A 16,537-nucleotide genomic window follows, 5' to 3' on the forward strand; every position below is an offset into this window, starting at 1 on the left:
CTGACACGAGCAATGGGGGCCCAGTCCAGCTGGGGAACCCTGGAGGCAGTTATCCTACCTGAGTGGGGATCTGGGGTATTTGTCCAGCCACTCCACAGGCACTGGCTTAGGGCTGATCCAGGAGGACAGGAGGGAGCATTAACTCCATAGCATCTCTGACTGTCCCATCACGAGCCTACCTGGTTTCGGCAGGCAGAGAAAGCCCTCAAGCAAAGAGTTGCAGGTGGTTGCAACTGGGAGCATTAGGGTGGGGACAGACTCGGGGGTATGGGCTGGCCATATTCAGTATCTACTACTAAGGTACAGATAATTTTGTTATTTTTTTATAATTTCATTTTTATTTTTATTAGAGAACGTGCAATAGACACAGAGAGAGAAACATCGATGTGAGAGACACATCAATTGGTTGCTTCCTGCATGTGCCCCAACGGAATCAAGCCTGCAACCGAGGTATTTGCCCTTGACCAGAATCAAACCCAGGACCATTTAGTCCACAGGCCGACACTCTATCCACTAAGCCAAACCAGGTAGATAATTTTAGAGAGGTTTTTTCTAATTGATTTTTTTTTTGGGGGGGGGAGAAAGGGAGAGAGAGAAAGAGAGAGAGAGAGAGAGAGAAACATCAATTTGTTGTTCCACTTATTTATGCATTCATTGGTTGATTCTTGTATGCGCTCTGACCAGGGATCGAACCTGCAACCTTGGGTAGCAGGACAGTAATCTAACCAACTGAGCTACCTGGCCAGGACCTAGAGAGAATTTTTGAGCTTCTTACCCTAATAATAGACAAACATGTAAATTGACCGTACCTTTGCTACACTAACTAGCCGATCAGGAGAGTATGCAAATTAACCTAACAAAGATGGCGGTTGCTCTGGCTGGTTTGGCTCAGTGGATGGAGCGTCAGCCTGCGGACTGAAGGGTCCTGGGTTCGATTCCAGCCAAGGGCATGTACCTTGGTTGCAGGCACATCCCCAGTAGGGGTGTGCAGGAGGCAGCTGATGGATGTTTCTCTCTCATCGATGTTTCTAACTCTCTATCCTTCTCCCTCCTCTCTGTAAAAAATCAATAAAATATATTATAAAAAAAAAAAAAAAAAGATGGTGGTTAATTTGCATATGTAGGCTCCAAGCGGTGGAGCGAAGCCTGACAGCCCCGGGGCTGGCGGAGCAGCGAAAGCCTCACGGCCCCGGGACCCGCAGAGCAGCAAAAGTCTCACAGCCCTGGGACCCGCGGAGCAGCAAAAGCCTCACGGCCACAGGGCCAGCTCCAGCTGGAGCCCGGCCAGAGCGAAGGCCTGGGTGCCGGGTGCCGGAGGAAAACCGGTGCCAGCAGCCAGGGGAAAGGAAGGCCTATTGCACGAATCTCTTTGTGCAATAGGCCTCTAGTTTTTAATAAAAGGCATCGGATAAAAATATATTAACTGCTAATTCAGAGAAGAGGTAGAAGAGTAGATATTCTTTTGGTTTTAGGGGGTAAAGCTCCATTTCCCTGACACTCACCTTGGAGGAATCCTGACTCCATTGTCCAGCTGGGTGAGGTTATTGGCATACTTGGAAACTGGCAACTCATGCTCCCAGGTGTCTGGGTCCTGCTTTCTGTATGGAGATTTTGAGCTAAGAACTGCATCACAAGCAATTGTTACCTATAAGACGAACCCAAATGTAATATATTAGAACAGTCTGAGAGAATAACAACTTCTATAAAAATAAATTTCAAGGTTTATTAGTAAATACAGCTTAATCTAAGGAAAGCAAATGGTACAGTTACCACAAAAGCAAGATCCTACTTTCTTGATTCCAGCACTTTCTCCCTGGCTCTTGCTGGATTTTGTCTCTGGCCTACAGTTTGCAGTATTGACAATGGCACAAGATAGCGAGGAGCCAAATCCAGTTTGTAAGCCCAAGTGCAGGAGCCAAATTTAAAAATTCCTACCCCTTAGCAAGCAGAGTGAAAAGTATAAGGTGAACAATTTACAAATTAGCCAATGGAATGCCTAGGATTTACCCATGGGGTGTGTTTTCCTCTTAACAAATATACACCCAGATATGCAATACCCTCAACTCGTCACACAATGGCATGTGGTCAAGGGCACTTGAATGGAATGCAAGCAGCAGCTTCCTTACTTAATCAGGTGCAAATGTGACCCTGGCCAGGGACGTGCCTGGTATCTCCGTGCCAGATCCGTCCACATTATAGCAAGGGGGGGGGGGGGGGGGGGTGCATGCAGATTCTCTGTTTTCTCCCAACCCAAGTGATCTTGGACATATGCCCATCATCACATTTGCTTAATGATAAGTTATTTCTGGCTGTCTTAAAAATCATATTCTGGTGGGAATGTAAAATGGTGCAGCCACTTTGGAAAATAGTGTGGCAGGTCGTCAAACAGTTAAACAGAGTTAGCATAGGACCCAGGAACTCCATTCCTAGGTACATACCCAAGATAAATATGTGTCCACACAAAAACTTATACACAAATGTTCATAGAAGCATTATTTACAATAGCAAAAAGGAGAAACAACCCAAATGTCCATTAATGATAAATGGGTAAATAAAATGTCATACATGCATACCATAGAATGTTATTTAGCAATAAAAAGAAATGGAGTACTGATACAGGCACAGCATGGATACATCTTGAAAATATATGTTAAGCAAAAAGAAGCCAGCCACAAATAAACATGTATTACATAATTCCATTTATTTGAAATACCCAGAATAGGCAAATCTATGGAGACAGAAAGTAAATTAGTGATTGCCATCGGCCGGGGAGGCGGGGGTGGGGGGGGGGGTGAGAGGTGGGATAATAAAAATATTTTAGAATGAGCCCGGGCCGATGTAGCTCAGTAGTTGGAGCATCGGACTGCCCACTGGATAGTCTGGGATTCGATTTCCGGTCAGGAGCAAGTACCTGGTTTGTGGGTTCATTCCCTACCCCCAGTAGGAGCGTGTGCAGTAGGCAACAGGTTGATGTGTCTCTCTCAGATCGATATTTCCCTCTCTCTCTCCCCCTCTCCTCCCTCCTTTCCACTCTTTCTGAAAAGCAATGGGGGGAAAACCTCTAGAATGAGATAGTGGTGATGGATGCCCAACTCTGAATATAATAAAAGCCACTGAATTGTTAAAAATAAAATTTTTAAGCAAAAATTTGTATTCTGCGTCACTAACCTCCTGCACGGTTAGCTGAACTCCATGGGTACCACTTTTCCCCTGGGTACCACTGATTGATCCCAGAATTGATTAAGAGACAATGGAGGAAGTTCCCTCAGCTGCCATCCCACCCCCATCCAGCCCGTGGGCAATTCCTATCACTCCTACATCCAAAACCTATTTGGAATCTAGCTCTTCTCAATTTGGACACAGCCATCTCAGTTCCAATAACATCACAGCTCGCCCTTAGTCTCCTTCCTGCAGCAGCCAGAGCGATCTGCTGTGAATATCAGATCCTATCCTTCCTTAGCTGAAAACTTTCTGAAGTTACACTGAACACTACCAGCTGACGACACTGGGCAAAGCACAGTCAGGAATGAGGAAAAAGCCCCTGCCCTCAAAAAGCTTTTTATCTGTGATAGATCAGGCATCCATACCTATTATTTACAACCTTTTTTAAAAAATACTTCCATTCATCTCTCACCACAAGTGCTGCTATATAATTACCCTCTCCTCTCAATTATCAAAATTCATCTCTTACCCCCCATCCAGGGCTGGCCCTACAGAACGAGGCTGAGTTCACCCACCAGCCGCTTCCTGATTTTTATGGGGTTTTTAAGCTGTCTCCACACTTCTGGCTACGCATCCTAATCTTTTTAGTCTGGTCTGTCATACTCCCCTTCTTGGTTCACCATCTTCCTCAAGCTCTTCCCAGTCCTCATCTGAATTGTATCTACCCCACTCGGTCTTTAAGTGTTCTGGTTTTCTTTTTTTTCTTTTTTTTTTTTTTTAAATATATTTTATTGATTTTTCACAGAGAGGAAGAGAGAGAGATAGAGAGTTAGAAACATCGATGAGAGAGAAACATCGACCAGCTGCCTCTTGCACATCTCCCACTGGGGATGTGCCCGCAACCCAGGTACATGCCCTTGACCGGAATCGAACCCGGGACCCTTCAGTCCACAGGCCGACGCTCTATCCACTGAGCCAAACCGGTTTCGGCAAGTGTTCTGGTTTTCAATACACAATGTTTTTTAAGATCTGAATATAACATTTATTTTCTTTGACTATCCTTCCTTGTGACACTCAACAAAATTTCCTTAAATTTGGGCCACTAAAATACACTAATCTAGTGTTTTCAGAACATTATCTAAAATCACTTAGAGGCCTCTTTTCATGGATCATCACTGAAGGTCAAGATACACCACCCTGTAATTACATTGTGAATTATCTTTCCCTGGATTTGTTGTATGGAGTGAAGTGAGAGATCTAGTTACTAGTCCTGACTTCATCCCAGGTCCTCAAGTTCAGTGGGGTCCTAGACCCTACTCAAACCAGCTCACAGACTCAATTATTATATATTAAGAAATTCTGTAAGATATTTGTTAAACACTGCCATTATTAAAAACTAGAGGCCCGGTGCATGAAATTCGTGCATAGGGGTGGGGGTGGGGGGATCCCTCAGCCCAGCCTGCATCCTCTCACAATCTAGGACCCTCAGGGGATGTCAGGCCTAAACCGGCAGTTGGACATCCCTCTTACAATCTGGGACTCTGCATGCACCAGTGACCATACTTTTCATACAGGTGAAAGGCATCTTGCTGTTGTATCGGCAGCTACAATTTTTTGCCCTGATTATAAAAAGTAGTACATAACATGATCCTTCTGAGGCAGTGGTAGCATTTTCCCCATCTTATGGGTGGAAAAACTGAAGCAGAGAGAAGTTAAGTAATTGGCTTTGTCACACAGTTATAAGTGTCAGAATCAGGGCTGACCACAAAATGTGCAAGCCAGAGTCCATGCATGTCATTGCTGCACCATCCTGTTTTTTTCAGAGTTAGAATAGCCTTGCCAACTTTTAATTTTTAAATCTAAGAGACTGTTCCCAATATATAGGGTAGAGTCCCTAGGCCTGGCCAGCAATCAGGGCCATCTGTGGGGCGACTGGTGGGTGGGGCGATCAGGGGGCCCCTGCTGGCACCCGCCTTGGCTGGTGGCCTGGCACTGCCTGCTGGCTGGCCCCACCCCCCAATCGCTGCTACCAGTCGCCTTCCTCTGGGTGGGGAGGGAGTGCATTTCATAGCGACCTGGTCACTCCACTGTTCAGTCAATTTGCATATCAGGGTTTTATTATATAGGATTAAATTATATAAACTTATCATTAAATAAACTATATTTTTTAAAGGTAGCAAATATGCAAAACACTTCATAATGGTTTTACTATATCTTACTAGTATCCATGTTCTCTTGAGGTTATTTACATCTATGGTATGTGAGTGGTGGAAATTCTTTATAAAAGCTCTTCCAACACTGCATTCAGTGACATTTTGTTAGCCTGAAATCAGCCATGGTGGCAGTATTCACACACGGAAACCAGCAAGCTCTACAAAGCAGGACTTTTCCCCCACTGCTGACTCCCTGATGTCTAAAGCAAGGTACTAGGTTCCGGATTATAAAATCCTTACTGAGCCCCCAATGCTCTGTCTCTGTGGACCTGCATTGCTAGGAGGTGGTTTCCCTTTTTGGTAGAATCTAGTAACTAACTACCTGAAACTGAATTTTTCCAGTGCTGAGGAGCTCATGAGATGAAGGAAGCGTGATCTGGTTGGGTGGTTTTGAGCTCAATAACTCTGTTATTTAAAAGCATAAAAAGAGAATTTTAAAAGTGTGAAAAGAACATGTAGTATAGATAAATCCTATTAGATACATCCAGGCTTTTCCTTCAAGCTTCCCTTCCAAATAATTCTCCCTTCTTTTTTAATTCTCAAACTATTCCTTCATTCTAAAAGACTCTGTAGTAAAAATTCTGACTTATACTGCTGGGTTTACATTTCTATGTCACTCCACTTTTAAATAAAAGAATTCATACCTCGAATTATGTTCTGAATATAGGAATAATTTAAAGTATTTAGAGATTTTTTTGTTCACTTTCTCACATGAAGACTTTTCCTTCATAGGTGAGTGGGAAGAAAAGCACTTATCATTTACCATGTGCTTCTTTACTTCTTTCCTGACGGCATGATTACACTGGACAAGGACAATGAGAACTCTCCGTATTGCAAAGGTATAAGCTGTAGTATATAAAATCAGGTAGTGGGACAAGGCAAGACCATGTGTCCACTCCTATATTTTATCCTTGGTAACAGTCCTGCATCAACACGGTGAATTGGAGAATGCAGAAGTAATTTAACTCAGTATGCCTTCCTAAGGGTGTGCACTTAGTACTTAAAAAGGATATGTTACATGTAATCATTAGACAAAAGATTTACAATACCTAAACCCAGAAAACTTTCATTTCTACGGTCTTCTATTTAGGTATAAAGTAAGTCAGGGGCAGAAGAGGTGGGATAGTGGAAACCTGGCCCCTAAGGACACGGGAACCCCAAGCACAAACTGGCCAGGGCAGATGAGCAGGTGGCTGTAGACAGGGTCACACAAAGTCCTGAAGACTCCGGGAACTAAAGACCTGGCTTTGGTCCTGGCAGAGTTTAAGGGTGCGGGGGAGAAGAACTGACATGTCTACCCTCCAACTGACCCTGACCCCTGACCCCACTGCTATCTATGGCCAGACTCTGAGAATTCAGGGTGTACACAGAGAGTGGGGAAGAGGAAAAAGCAAGAAAGGAGGGAGTGGCAGAGACAATACAGGAAAAAGAGGAAAGAACAGGAAAATGGTTAGGGTCCCCGAGGGAACTCGGTGCCCACTCCCAGGATTTGAGAATGGATGTGAAAACAGAGGCTGGCTGCCTCCCCCCCACTGCACCCTCCCCAGCTTGAAGTTGTTCAGGAAGATGAAAGTTGCTCCACAGAAATGAAGGAAAAGGAAGAGAAAAAATAAATAAAAAACCTCACCACTAAATCTAAATTCACAGTAAGCTCAGTCCCCATGAGGAGCAAAACTGAAAAGTGAGGGTTCACGTAACCACAGAGCTGCTGCAGCCCCGTGGCGTGTGAGTATCTGGTCATTTTTGCCATCATGTTGCTGCTGTGGCAGCCGTGGAACTCGTTGATTTAACCTCAAACAAAATCTTACACGAAAGGCCAACTGGCAGAGGACATAAAGTGATAGTTGTTCCTCTGATCAGAAGACAGGCCCTGCACATCTCAGGATGTGGTTTGAAAAATCTAAGCAACGGACTGTGAGTCACAGGCAGCGAGAAGCCAAGCTCCTGAAACGGAACCCTGTGAGCCCTCTTCGCAGAGAAGCAGCGCTGTGCTCGTGTCTGTGCTCATTCTTCTCCTCTTCTCGCATTCAGCCCGCCTTCCCCACCCCACGTGCACGCACACGGCACACGCACACACACCTGACACAGAGAGCCACGCGCATCTAGCTAGCAGCCGTGCACACTCACTGACCAGGGCAGGTAACTCCTCAATATTTGGTAGTGCTATTTCATAGTGGTCTGGGAATATAACAAGTTTGGCTTCATCTTCATATTCATAATCGTCGCTATTTAAATCGTCATCAGTATCTAGATCTGAGGAGAAAACAAAAACAGAGAACAAGACATGAAGAAAGAACATCCCACACGAAAGCAGCACTCGCTGGGGAAGCCAGACATCCACAGGGACCAGACCGAGGGCAGCGCACTCACACTCCCTCCTCTGACCGACCATCCACCGGCCCAAACCCGGGGGGTGAAAGGCCCTGCCATCTGCCTCAGTTACGAATACTTACTGATTAGTGACAGATGTACAAAGAAGACTGAGTCACATCAGACAGCTTCACAGTTAAACATATGTACCAGATACTCAATTCTTAAACATGTGTAAAGGAATAGACTGTTCATTATGATTTGTTGGGTACCTGGTTCCTGACTTCACAAGAATGGGTTGGAATGTTTGTCCCAACACTGTAATTTGGAAGAAAGTACATGGGTTTCAGAGTAGATAAACCGAGGTTCAGTTCCGGCTTCAAAAATTAATGTTACTTTTGGGCAAATCACAAACACTCTAAGCCTTAGTTCCCTCATTTGTAGAATGGAGATAATAACACTTATCTCACACACTTGATATGGGGAATAAATAAGAAACTGTAGACAAGCAACCTGGCACGGGCCTGGTGGTCAATAATAGCAGCTATTAGTGAAAAAACAAAATCTCAATTTCCCTCTTTCTCTCTCACTCTCTCTCACTCCTCCCCGTCTCTGAGAGCTGGTGGGATACTGGATGGTACCCCAGAGGGGAAACTCCATAATGTAAATTGGTCCTCGGGCTGTGGGGAATTTTCAGTAAGAAAGATGAGGTCTTCTAGGCTACTGTCTATCAAGTCATCGCCTCTTTGCTTGGCTAATCCCTGGTAAAGGTTAGGAGAAGGCTCAGGAAATGTCTTGTCACAATATTTACATGGACATTTCAGCCTTGTGTTCACATGATGCCAGCACCCCGATCATGTTTGTATGTTTAGGTGTTTGGAACTATGGTGACAAAGAGCTACTGAGCCACATTCCACTCACACACACACACAAAGCCACACATAAACAGGTACACAAACATGGGCTCTGTCGACAGGAGAAAGTTATTGTACTAGATAAAGCAGCCAGCTGAAAACCAAAAGATCTAGATTCTGTTATTACCCTACTGTTTGCCCCCAACCAAAAATCTAGTATCTTTCTGTGTACAGCTCTGCTCTTGATTCCCAAAGGGAGGGCAGTTTTAAGTAGAAAATGAGATACAGCAAAAACACAGTCTAAGTGTATTGATGAAGGATCCTGAATGACAAGACTCAGAAATGCCAAAGGAGAGAAACAAAAACATTGTTAGATAACCATAAAAGGTTTATTTCAGAAAAAGCTGCATTAAAGAAGATTCCAGCCCGGCCAGTGTGGCTCAGTGGTTGAGTAACCAGGAGATCACAGTTCGGTTCCAGTCAGGGGCAGATGCCTGGGTTGCAGGCTCAATCCCCACGGGGGAGTGTGCAGGAGGTGGCCGATCAATGACTTCCTCTCATCATTGATGCTTCTATCTCTCTTTCCCTCTCCCTTCCTTTCTAAAATCAATACAAATATTTTTTTTAAAGATTCTAAGAGTTTAAGAAGTGACTAAAGGCATTTATTTTGAGGAAATGACTCAAAGATAAACATTCAGTGTTATAAAAATCTGAATGCCCCAAATACATAATTAAAAAATGAAAACTTAAACATTCAATGAAGACAGTGTTCAACCCAACAGACTATTATTAAAATATTTATTTAGAATAGGTAGAAACATGAAAATGTCTATGCTATGTGAACACTAAAAATATAAAATCATTTTTACTGTAAAAACAACTTTGTAGAAGTTATGCTCCTAGATAAGAACTGGAAGGAAATCTAGACAAATGAAAATAGTGAGTGGGTGAACTTTTCTCTATCTTTAAACTTTCCTTTCTTATATTATTTATAACAATTTTAAGTAAGCAAAGTACAAATCTTTTGTTTTTATGTATAGAGTCTGCTTATATAACACTAGAGACCCGTGCACGAATTTTGTAGGGTCCCTAAGCCTGGCCGGAGATCAGGGCCAATCGGGGCCTTCCAACTGCTGGCCAGGGCCTCCCTTCCTTCTCCAGGTGCTGGCTGCCGGCTGGGGCCTTCCTTCATTCCGCATTGCCCCCTGGTGGTCAGCGCATGTCATAGTGAGCAATTGAACTCCTGGTCTCCTGGTCAAACTCCTGAGGGGATACTTTGCATATTAGCCTATTATACAGATAGATATTATGTAGGTGTCTCTTTTCCATAAAAAAAGATACTCCTTTAATGCTAATTCAAATCTTACCTGACCAAACACAATGATAAACTAAGTCCAAGAAAATGCCACCATGGCATTTACTAGCTATGTAACACTGGGCAAGGTCTTTCACGTTCATTTTCCTCAGGAGTAAGCTATGGATTGTGTACTCCACACAATTGTTGAGAGGATTAAACAAGGCAAGGTTTTAAGGCACCTCGTACAGGACCTGGCAGGGCTTCTCGGCTCCACAGATAGTAGCTGCCATCACCTCCATCATCACCATCATCACCTTCTCTACACCCCTGACAACATGTTCAAAAGTGCCTTCCCTTCCTTTTGGCTGGCCCCGCTCCAACGCAATCCTGGAATAAGTTTCAGGAAGACCACAATATCATGTGGGGTCTGCCATGTGATCTGACCATGGAGAAGGGACACCTTCTGCGTGCCCAGGCCCTGCACACACCACACATCACATTCTCAGTAACAATGCGTGAGAGGAGATTTTAAGAAGTTAAAACTCCACCAGACTAAGGACAACAGCAAAGTAGGAGCATCAGAAGGGTTGCTGTGGTTTGGGGGTTTTTTCATTGGTAACTGATGTGTATTTTAAAAGAGGCAAGACTGCTGTCATAAAAAACAAACAAAGCAGAACTTTGTTGGGCTTCTTAACACTCTTATTTTTAATTCAACAGAATGGAAGGGGACCATGATCTTTCCCAAACATCTTAATCCAAATTAGAAAAAGTCAACAGAAGGAACCTACACTCTGATTTTAAGGGACAAACCTAAGGTTTCTCCTGAATATAGATGACCCCAAAATCCTAAGTATAAATCTATAATTTCCAAATTTCTCTAATTAGGGTCTCACCACCCCAAAAATATCCAGTTGAGAAACCTACAGAGTAAGCATGCCCTAAGGACCTGTAGGACTGGGACCCCCAACTTCTCCCATCAGTCACTTCCCATCGTGACTAATAACTGGTAATACCTAGATGGGCTCTTTTCCTAAGTTTTAAAAAACCTTTTGTGCCCTAGCCAGTCTGGCTCAGTAGACAGAGCATAGGCCTGTGGACTGAAGGGTCCCAGGTTCAATTCCGGTCAAGGGCACATACCTCAGTTGCAGGCTTGATTCCTGGCCAGGAGGCAACCGATGAATGTGTCTCTCTCACATCAATGTTTCCCTCTTTCTCTGTCTCTCCCCATTCCTTCCACTCTCTCTAAAAAATCAATGGAAAAATATACTCAGGTGAAGATTAACAACAACAGACATACATACATACATACATGCACAAATCTTAAAAAAAAAAAAATACCACTTCCCCAGCTCTACTTCATCGATCCCCCCAGATACCTGGGAGAAGTGGCTGAGACCACACCCATTTCCAGGAAGTAACTTGCCTAAACTTCCAAGCAGCACAGTGAGGAATGGATCCCTAAGGAAAACCAGGGCTCTGATCCCAGCTCAGCATCTTCTCGGCCTGACCACAATGCATGCGCTGGAGGTGGGCAGTCTGGCTGCTCCAATGCTGTGAAATCAGACCAGCCATTTACCCTCAAAAGAAGGGGAAGTTTTGGGAAAGTTCTTCAGTGCAGACCCTGTTCTGTGACTGGCTTCAGAAAGAAAGGCAACTTGGAATCCACTCGAACCTTCTGGTCATGATAGGCACAGGGGAGTTTTCAGAACAGGCCCATTCCTGGACCTTTCCCCAAATGTTCTCTTTTACAACCTGTTTCTCATCAAGTATGACTGCCAGGACTAAAGCCAAAAAAATGGCCTTATACTTTCTGAGGTTGAGGTGGCTCTTTGAAGTCCCAGCCTCAGACACAAAGACCCTAACTCATTCACTCTGACTTATGAATGTTGGGGGAGGAGTGCTTAATACAAATATGAATATTTAACACTATTTTTATGACATGCCACATATATGGTATTTTTTATGAAATGCATTAGCAGTTATTCATACATCTATACACATTTGTAGCTTTGTTATAAAAATTATATAAGATTAGACCAGAATCACATCCCAAGTACTGGGATATTTCTTTGAAGATCCCAGACTCCTTTACATCTGCTCTTCCCTTCTTCTATCTCATAGAACAATATATTTTATATGAGTTTATTGCCAAAATTCACAATCTATCATATTGTGGTAAGTTATCTTTCCATTACAGTGTCCCTTTCTAGCCTGAAACATTAACGCAGAGCTACCCGCACTTTCTCAGTTCACAGCATCCCAGCAATTTTCACACAGCAGCAGGAAGCCAAAAAAAAAAACCCTAATAGTTCTGTTTATTTAGTAGTTACATCCAAACAACTTAATTAAGTATTTATGTTCTAACAACTTATTAAAAAAAGATACACATATATTGAAAGAAAAAATGTTCTATTTCATTCTTAAATAACACAATTCCTTCCTACGGGATGAATACACCTTATTGGGCACTGCACATCTTCTCTTTGTATCAGACTGGATGCTGCCTCCATTTTTCCCAATCCACATTTATTTTCACATGGTCTTTGCCTTTTACCATAGAAACCACCAAAAAAACCAGCTTCACAAAGAGATGAAGTCATTGAAAGGAATACTGGATACTCCAATAGTGAAACTACAAGCTAACGGTCCATGCAGTGTCCAAGCATCACTGTGTTCCCTTGAAGAGTTAAAACATACTGAGGTGCACCTGTGAGCCTGCCGCAGCACCCCAGGGTGCCTCAGAGCACAGTTTGGGAACCAAAAGTGTTAATGGCTCACCACTGCCTACAGGAAAAAGTCTACAAGCATGGTATATGTATAGACTGTCCCTGGAAGAATATACAAGATATATAAAGACATACAGACAGAAAATACTGTTTGTCTCTGGAGAGACTAACCAGGGAGCTGGGAGACACAGAAGGGAAAGGAACTTACTCTTCTTTATACAGCCACTTATAACTTTCCATTTTAAGCTTTGTCCATGTGTCATACATTCAAAATATTTTTTAATCCTAAATGCAAAAAGCATAAAAATGAAAGTGATTCAAACGTTACCCATAGTTTTAATTACTGGTTAACAAAAATATATATACCAGCCAAAACTAGAGCTGAGGGGAGAATCCTTAACTGTGATTGCACTGATGAGCATCAATGTAATCGGAAGAGTAACTTCACTGTTGAGGGCAGGATGGTGCTCAGGAGACTTGGGGGTGAGCCATTCAGCACCAGGTAAGGGCCTCAGTTTCCCTTGTAAAATCAATACTGAAGGTCATAACTGAATGATTCAATGGTTTCAATGTGACTGTTGAACCAAAGGAAGAGGAATTAGTCACAAATCAAGTGGATGTGGATAAAGGCCTCCCTCCAGGAGAAAGCATTAGTCATCCGCCTCTGTTCATGAACAAGAAGGGCATCATCCCTCCATTTCAACCACAGAGAAAAAGCACTTTTTGTTCAAAGAAACAAGAGACTGCAAGAGTTCTGGTTCTCTTCCCTCCATGAAGAGACAACCCCAATGTCCCTTTTAGGGAAGGAACCTGCGGCAGAGCTGCTAGCTGCCCCTGGTATCCATGCTCCCCTTCTTGCGCAGTAACAGGATTTACTTCATGAAGACAGTTAACAGACTTTACTTTCCAGGCTCCTGTGCAGCACCTGGTGTGGCCACGTGTCCAAGTTCTGACCAGAGAGGTGGAAGCTGAAGTGCTGCTGAGGATCTGTGAGAGGCTGACAAAAAGAAGCGACTCCACTAGGAGACTAGACTTTTATCCTTCCCCCTTCATCTTCCCTGCTTTTCAGAATGGAGGTGTGATGACTGGAGCTCTAGCAGCCATTCTGCACCATGAAGTTACCATGAGGTTGGAAATCACAGGCCAGGATGGAGGGTAAAGCAGGAACATGGGAAGAGTCTAGATTCTAATAGAACATGAGGCTGTCACATCAGCGTGGACACATCCTGGGTCTCCTGCGATATGGACTGTTGAGTGAACACAAGGCAGCCTGGAGACAGGTCCCACCACAATGAGCTGGTGGGGGAGTGCTCCCAGGAAGCCGTGAGAGGGGTCCACACCGAATGAAACACAAACCTCGGTGCTTGCCTTTGCATTAATCTTTTAAAACAGTTACTTGACATCATCATCTACCACCAAAATGATCACTAAAGAAATCAAACCCCAAAGTCTTTTTGAATAAAAGAAACAAAGTTAAAGGACAAGATAGCGAATCAAAGCAGGAAGAAACTCAGCTCTATGACTGTTTCCAAGGGTTTTGCTTTTCAAATAATGAATGTCTTTGTATTATGACAGTAACATACATTTGTTATGGAAAAAATTAAAAAGAAATAAGCAAAAAGAAGAACATAAAAATCACACTTCCAGAAAAGAGCTACTTTGAGCAATTTGGAGTATATTCTGCCAGACTCTTCCACACTCTTCCATGCAGTCATATATGCATACGTGTGTGTATAAACATACATATATACACACACATTTACCTACATATATGTACACACATATATAGATATGCATGCACATATGCACATGAAACACAGAGTTTATTCTTGTATTATTTATTAATTATTGTATTATTTCCAAGACAAACAACTGTATACAGGTATATGTGTGTATACACTTTTTTTTTCACCAAAATGAAATTGCAGTATGCAAACAAGTTTGAAATTTCTTTCAAATACTAATCCCAGGCATTTAGGGACTTAAACTTGCTTCATCAAGCATTATCAAACCACTTTTTCTCCTGGACAACCATATCAGAAGCTTAGTATGACATACGATCATAATAACATGATATTAGAAACCATTACTCATTTGCATAAGCAAAGCTAGCTCTTCTGAAGGAAGGAGAGATCAAATCACTGTTAGTCAAACACCACTGTGCAGGCAAGATCCACTGATGGATGGTAAAATTAGCAGGCAAAACCTTGAGGAGAAACGAGTTATTAGCATAGTCTCCAACCATTACTCCCAGCACATTAATTAATTACACTGTAGCTTTACAGTGGAGAAGCCTGCCAGACACCCTTCAACAAGTGATCAGATTCACATCACCCGTCTGAAAACACAGCACCCCATGCCCCTGATGTCACGTAGAGGAGGGCACCTCACTCTGTGGCACTCTTGCCAAAAACGCATAACCTCAGACTTATCATAAGGACACATCAAAAAACCCAATCTGAGGTCCCTTCTACAAAATAACTGGCCCCTCCTCTTCACACACGTCACCACTATTAAAGTGAAAAGAGAGTGAGGAACCATCACAGATTTGACAGGGTTAAGGAAACATGGGGTTCTGGAACATAAAGGACACCAGTGGAAAAAACGGTGAAACCCAAACAAACTCTGTAGTTTGGCTAATATTACAATAAGAAAACCATGAAAATTGTCTCTTTTTTAAAAGCAGTGGGGGAAAGACCAAAAGCAGAATTGCAGTTACTCTCCGGCCACTGTAAGCATAACTGTTTCAAACACTAACCCGGCTGGAATGCTGACATCCTTCACCACCAGGATGACCCAGCTCAAATTAACCTGGTTCTACTCATCCTTACCGTACAGATCAACAAACAGCCTATTACTCCAAATGAAGCGCGCACACACACACACACACACACACACACACACACACACAGAGTTATCTGGGCACGCTACTGATAACTATGCACATTACCTAAAAAAATCTTGGAATTCCTCCTTTTGGGTAAAGCTCCACCAGATGCCCCTTTTACTTTCTGAAAAGAAAAAAAAAAAGAAATTGTTAAAATGCAGCCCATGGAAAAGACTAGTGGGGGTGGGGTGGGGTGGGGTGGGGTGGGGTGGGGTGGGGTGGGAGGAAGAGTAATCTCAAAGGTTCCCAGATTGTATAAAAGTCCAGAGGAAATATTCCACTTGGATTAGAGAATCCCAGATAAACAGGAACTTGACCCAGGTCAATGGAGGTAAGTGAAGGGCAACGCTATTGTTCCACCTGCCTATTTTCACACAGAAAGCACTTCTGGAAAGGGAAGTGGAACCAGGCATCAAAGTGAAGTAGATGCTCCAGCTTCAAATCGGCACATTCTCCCAAGAGGCTGGGGCCACGCCCAGCGCTGGAGGGACTCTGGAAGGACAGCGCCTCCAGGAGGGAGGCTCTTGTTCCCCTGCTTCCTACCAGGTCCCCAGCGGTTGGGCCTGGGCCTGCCAACAATTATTGTTAAAGGCTTAATAAATATTAATCTATAGTCACTGATAGTTGGTCCTATCACATCAATCTAACCTCCTTAGACATTTCTGGAGCACTGCGGCTGGCTATGTCGTGCATTTTCTACCTATCATGGCAGCAATGAAAAATAAACACCCATCAAGTGTTCATGCAAAAAAAGAGGTCATGCATTACCCTCTGACACACAAAATATTTTACTCTCACATAGGATTATAAAAATGTTTGTTTCCAATGGCCAAAGCAACATCTCCACATTGTAAGTTCTTTCGGAGAATAGAAGAGAGCAGGTTTCCAACACAGGGCAGGGTGCGGTCACGTGTCATGGCAGCATCAAGGCCTTGCTGCTTCTTCAGTTTGTGCTCTTCTTCGTGCTAGGTCTCCTCGCCCACATTTTTTTCATCTGGCATTGAAGGCTGACTCATCTTTGTGTTTCTCACATTCGTTTTTACAGCTTGTAGTATGAGTTTCTAGTTCACGTCTTAGGAATGTGAAAA

General features: G+C 43.3%; 1 protein-coding gene across 1 annotated transcript in view; it reads right to left on the minus strand.

Moving 5' to 3' along the window:
* Positions 1–16,537, minus strand: part of USP13 (ubiquitin specific peptidase 13) — a 120,460-nt gene that overhangs the window by 71,144 nt on the left and 32,779 nt on the right. Inside the window, exons 3-5 of the mRNA XM_036349063.1 lie at positions 15,513–15,573; positions 7,507–7,628; positions 1,503–1,645 (exon numbers count right to left, since the gene is read on the minus strand). Coding sequence (XP_036204956.1) covers positions 1,503–1,645; positions 7,507–7,628; positions 15,513–15,573 — 326 coding nt within the window. The remainder of the gene's footprint in view (positions 1–1,502; positions 1,646–7,506; positions 7,629–15,512; positions 15,574–16,537) is intronic.

The sequence above is a fragment of the Myotis myotis genome, unplaced genomic scaffold, assembly GCF_014108235.1.
Source record: "Myotis myotis isolate mMyoMyo1 unplaced genomic scaffold, mMyoMyo1.p scaffold_m19_p_2, whole genome shotgun sequence".
NCBI lineage: Eukaryota > Metazoa > Chordata > Mammalia > Chiroptera > Vespertilionidae > Myotis > Myotis myotis.